The sequence below is a fragment of the Erigeron canadensis genome, chromosome 9, assembly GCF_010389155.1.
Source record: "Erigeron canadensis isolate Cc75 chromosome 9, C_canadensis_v1, whole genome shotgun sequence".
NCBI classification, from domain to species: Eukaryota; Viridiplantae; Streptophyta; class Magnoliopsida; order Asterales; family Asteraceae; genus Erigeron; species Erigeron canadensis.
In genome coordinates, this window is record NC_057769.1 from 28,347,952 (window position 1) to 28,353,951 (window position 6,000).

Below are 6,000 nucleotides of genomic sequence, written 5' to 3' on the forward strand. Positions count from 1 at the left end.
AAGGTTTTTATTATCATGCTTACTAGTTTAATTATAAAGTTTTGAATAACTAATCTATACTATCTATATAAACAAACTACCCTATTTAAAATTTAACACTCTACCTTTAAAATCTCTAATTTACCATTTAAATCTATATTACCATCAAACACTTTATTCCTAAAATTCCAAAAATACCCTTTAAATAAAAACCTTACGCGTGTCCCTTCGCTTCCCTGAAGTTGTTCACATAATATACTAAAAAAACACACATGCGTTACCGAATTTAATAATCAATCAACATAAAAAACGTTCACTCTAAAACAACAACAGCGGTAAGAAACACTTGAGTTAAATCATACACTCATGTAATAACACGGTACAACTACTTAACCAACGTTTTTTTCCTATGTCCCGTCGCATCGTGCGGGTACAAGGCTAGTTACTTGTAAGTAATTCTCATCTTAGAAAATGCACCAAGTAGGCGGCTGCTCTTAAGATTTGAATCATCGATACGTAATATAAAGGAGTAAAGGACCTTAATAGCCAACCCTTCTATGAAGATGTTGGATTTATTAATGTTTTTGATTTTCATTTTTTTCTAAAAACGGTAAACTAATGTCTTTTGATTTCATTTAGATTAAAGTATTTATATTTTTATTAATGAAAACTGTGGCGTTTTTTTATTTTTTATTTATTTTTTATAATATACTATGTTTTCTAATCTAATACTAATGATAACGTAACAATTTTAAATAAAAAATCAGTGTACAGCATTGTAAAAAATAATGTTTCATGTGAACATCAGTTTAAAAACTGATATGATAGATTAAAACTAAAAGTAAATGTGAAGTTACTGATGATCTTATTTGATCCGATAAGAATTTTATAAAATTTGTTTATTCGCCAAAATTTTATTAAACTCGACTAGCCTAATGTCAAGGCCTCACGGGACTAGCTCCTCTCACAATTCTACTCAAGGCCTTTTTATACAAAATTTTCAATTCAAATTCAAAAGAAAAGAAAAGGAAAAAGAATAAAGGTGACGGCGGAGCACGACGAAGCATAGGCCGAGTTTTAGGGGTTGTCTTCTTGGAAACCTAAATCCCCATTCCAATCCCATTTGCTAATTTATTAGTATAAAAAATTAAAATGCATCAAATAATTCTACATTTATCATAAAATATAATTAATATATAAAAATAACTTTTTTATACACATCAAGCGAATTTTTAAGGGGCAAGGGTGCAGCATCTTGCATCGGCTCCTTCCATTGGCAAGTATTGATATGTCGGTTCCATTGCACCATTTCCATTGGCAAGAATTGACATGTAGCATTAGCAACTCCAATCGATCATATCTAGCAGATTGTGGCAAGTATTGACATCTTTTTAAGGTCCTAAATGCAAGCTTGTGATCTCACTATTTTTTATTTTTAGGTTATTCGGGTTAATTCGTACCCAAATGTTTTGTTTGATTTGACGTATGCGTTTAAAGTTACAAAAGTTTAGACGACCTAAATAACATGTTTATACTTTCGCCTTATTAGAAGTGTCATGTTTTCAATTTTAAATTTTTTTGTTTTTCAACCTACAACATAAATATAAATTTTTGTGTTATATATATTACGTTATGAAAATTATATCAATGAAATCCAAGATTCAATTAATTTATATAACTTTTATCAAGTATAATATAACACAGCCATAAAAATATTTAAAGTCAAAAGTTTAGATAAAAACTTTAAATGTCGTGCCTTCAGGGGGTTTAGTTAGATGTTTCTTCTTCTATAAGGTATTGTAGGTGAGGTGGCTTTCTAGCGCACATCTGATTAATATAATGTATGTTAGACTCTCTCCTGCAAGTAATTTACACCTTTCAAAAAAAGATAAAAACTTTATAAATTTAAAATATGATATAATGCGCCGAATGAAGTATACTTTATGCAATTTTCCCAATAAATTAAAGATGCACGTAAAATTCCAAATCCAAAGTAACATGGGTAAGGACACAGAGGTCATAAATTCAATCTTCATCTCAAACAAAGGTTAGAAAACCTTTTTCTACCATTTAAATAGAAAAATAAAAGCAACCTCTTTATTTAAATAGAGTTAAATAAAAATTCTTTGAAACAACATTTTAAACCAACAAACACGACACTTTCTTTTAAAAAAAAATAATTCCAAATCCAAACAAAATTCTTTCAATAATTTAAGCTTCCTAAAGTTGGGTCAAGATTCCAACAAAAATGGCCCAAGAACTAAATCATGGCCCATAAGGATATTCAGTCAAATTAAGAAGAAATACAAACCCTAACACGGCGGCGACGGAGTAAATAAAAAAAGGCGGGAAAATGGCGGCGGCGGCACGTGGAAGTGGGTTGATGAAATTACCGACGGTAACTTTTGTTACAGGAAATGCAAAGAAGCTTGAAGAAGTTAAAGTTATTTTAGGACAATCAATTCCTTTTCAATCACTTAAGCTTGATTGTATGTATATATTATCCATTTAATGTAATTTAATTAATTAGTGTTTGATAATTTTTATATTAATTGTATGTATATATTAATTGATTGATTGATTGATTGATAAAACAGTGCCGGAATTGCAAGGCGACCCGGAGGATATTTCTAAAGAAAAAGCCCGTTTAGCGGCCAACCAGGTATAGTGGTTAATTTCATCAAAATGTAACTTTATAAATATTTTATGTTAGAAATGTTTAAAAAGAATGATTTTTATTCTACCTAATAAATATATGTTATAAAAAAAATTAGTACTTGTTGCTTAGGGCATTTGATAAATCTAGCATTATACCCGCGCATTGTAGTTTTTTTTAAGAAGGATAGAAGGTATAATTAAGAAGGATATATGGTATATGATAGTATAATTAAGTTGAGAAATTCATATTATTACAAGTAACAATCTTTCAAAGATCACAAATTCTCGGGTTTTTGGATTCACTTGTTATCCATTTTATATATATATATATATATGTGAGTTTCTTGATTTGGTTCTACTGAATTATGATTGAAAACTTTATTAAACAGTACAATATGCTGTTACGGTTCCAATCATATACTTAATAAATAAAAACTTGTGGAAAGTTTATAACTTTATCAAAATTTGGAGTAGTTCTTTTGGTTCCATTTTCTGCCATCGTAATCCATGACTGGTACAATGGTGACTTTTTCATATGACTTGTGTAGTTGTGTCTTGTCTTCGTTTTACATATTAGAAAACGTTGTTTTGCATACGATCGTTAAATAAGAAGTATGTTACATATGGTTTAAAAAGGACATCTTTTTGTGAGAGACAATGATAGAACGGTGGAAGTCACGTGCCGTTGTATTAAACCATGTAATCTTTACTTTTCTGTGAAATGGAAATATGTATGGGTTTTTGTAGGTGAAAGGCCCGGTGCTAGTTGAAGATACTTGCCTATGTTTTAATGCTCTCAAGGGTCTTCCTGGTTAGTTGATAACAAACTTTTTGTTTGACTTATATATATATTTTTGGATTGACAATAGGATTACAGTTGATCTTATGATCTTGTCTCATATCTCTATATGTTGTTGCAGGGCCTTATATGTAAGTCTCCTTTGCTGCATCTCCTTATTTCCTGATAAGGTGATGCTATCATGGCTTACGCTAGGTTGTCTTCATAAAAGTATTGATCACGAGTTGAAGCATTCAAATGTTTGTTGAAAGCTTGCTCATAATAATCTTTTTATAGACTTAGCTCCATTAAGAGGTGATTGTTTGTGTGTGATTGAAGCGACTGTTATAGTGACATTCAAGATAATTGGCCAAAACAAAGTAGTTGAAGTGTGTAGTTTTTTTTTTCATAACATTAGTTTTGTTGCCGCAACTACGACGTATCTGTTTCTGGAGCTCTGATTACTTTACCTTAAAAAGAAAAGTCAGAATCATATATTGATTTGCGAACTATCGGAAATCATATGAAATAATAGATAAAGGTATGTTTCATTTCAAAATGTACGATTTCTGGTTAGTTACAACTGCAGTTGTATCAACGCAAACTTTCACTTTGTTTTTAGACCTAGAAAAGGTCAAAATAAAAACCTAGCTGATGCCAAGTCTTTTAGTCGTTCTAACTTTGCATTTTAGAGTCACAAGTGTGTGTCATTATATTCAAAATTATAAACTCGGATTGATAGAGGCATTAAACTATAATAAAGCAACCAGCTACAATGATCAGTAATAGTTTCCAACTTGTCTTTAGTTAATATTGTCTGTGATTCATACACCGTCATCTTGAAGTACATAAAAACAGCACTTATTATGATATTGCGTTTGGAATACTGTTATGAATTACCCGCATCTCTTTACATGCTTATTGAAAGTTATACAGCCACTATTCTGACATAATTGCTTTTACTTGTGGGTATCACACGATGATAAATGCCTGTACATAGCAAGTGGTTTCTCCAAAAGCTTGGTCATGAAGGTACTTGAAATACATATGGTGTCATGTTTTACCTTGATGCTGAATGTAGCATTTCATGTTTTTATCATTTACTTCAATTACTTTCGTAGGTCTAAACAATATGCTGGTGGCTTATGAGGATAAATCTGCCTATGCAATGTGCATCTTTTCTCTTGCATTAGGGCCAAATCTTGAACCCATTACGTTTGTGGGAAAGACCCCGGTAAGCTTGTATATTTACTTTGTTCATTCTTTTTCGTTGATGTTTTGTGGTTTCAAATGTGACATTTATATATGTATGGATAGTCCTACATCTGGTATTCTGGTCGGTAAGTAATTGAAGAAGTTAACACAAAGACGTAATCTTTCAGGGGAAGATTGTTTCTGCTAGAGGTCCAAATGATTTTGGATGGGATCCAGTCTTTCAACCTGATGGCTATGATCAGACGTAATCTCATTCCTGCATTTAGTTATACAATTATCTCCATGATTCTTCACATAGTGGCATGTAGAGGTGGCAATTTGGATCATTTACTTATGAACGGGTTATTAATTATATTACGAGTAGTTAAAATGAGTCAAATGGATAGACTAAAAAATAGCTTAACAGGAAACAGGTCAAACGGGTTGAAAAAGGTGTTTTTTTAATCATATATTGACATACTAATTATTTTTTAAAAGTTTTGTTTACCTGTTATCCAACCCATTGATCCCCACCATGTTTGCCACCTCTACTTGCAAATTACAATCTTGCATGCACAATTGGTTGATGAAATGATGAAAAAGATTACCAAACTAGTTTCATGCTATATATTGGTACAGTTATGCCGAAATGCCCAGGGAAGAAAAGAACAAGATTTCTCATCGCTCAAGAGCTCTGGCACTAGTAAAATCCCACTTTGTGGAGGCTGGTTATGAATTCGATACATAAGATAGAATTTACTTCTGTTGGTGTATCATTAGATTCATGTTGGACTTATAAACAACGTTTACAGATAGAATGTCTGGCTTGAAACTGATCGGTGGGAATTATATCATGTGGTTGACCATTTGTATAATTGTATGCAAAAACTAGCTTTATATGACTAAGTTTTTGACCACTTCTACAATGGTAGACTGGTAGTACCCATATTTGTAGTAAACATTGTAAACTGGTTATTATAATTTGAAACTGTGATGTGATACACCAAGTTACATTGTTCTTAATTTCTTTCTACAAGTTGGTTTGTTGTATCATTTAACAGGCCAAATTTATTTGATGAAATGTCATTCTGTTGGATTGGGTGAACCGGATTCGCGTACTGAGTTTTGATGTGGTTGGCGGTAGGAGTATTAAGGTGATATATTTTCATCCACTTCGGGATAATTCTTGCCAACACACTTTGTTGCGTGTACTTTTCACAAGGGTGATAACTTGCTGGACAAAGTTGTCACATGTGCTCTCTAAAAATGTAGGCATTCAAGAGCACTCCAATCACCTGTGTTGTACCAAAATTGCCTCATTGTTGTCATATCTCACATGGGTGCCGTGGTCGAGATCTTATCAGTATTAGTAATGAGTCACGTGCCTACGC

General features: G+C 32.0%; 1 protein-coding gene across 1 annotated transcript; it reads left to right on the plus strand.

Annotated features, from left to right (window-relative positions):
• Nucleotides 1–2,248: 2,248 nt before the first annotated feature.
• Nucleotides 2,249–5,616, plus strand: LOC122581972 (inosine triphosphate pyrophosphatase). The gene is made up of 8 exons (XM_043754306.1): nt 2,249–2,468; nt 2,577–2,641; nt 3,385–3,448; nt 3,558–3,567; nt 4,416–4,447; nt 4,537–4,649; nt 4,798–4,874; nt 5,249–5,616. Exons 1-8 carry the CDS (start codon nt 2,333–2,335, stop codon nt 5,355–5,357), a joined length of 606 nt encoding a protein of 201 aa, XP_043610241.1. The 5' UTR covers nt 2,249–2,332; the 3' UTR covers nt 5,358–5,616.
• Nucleotides 5,617–6,000: the final 384 nt, after the last annotated feature.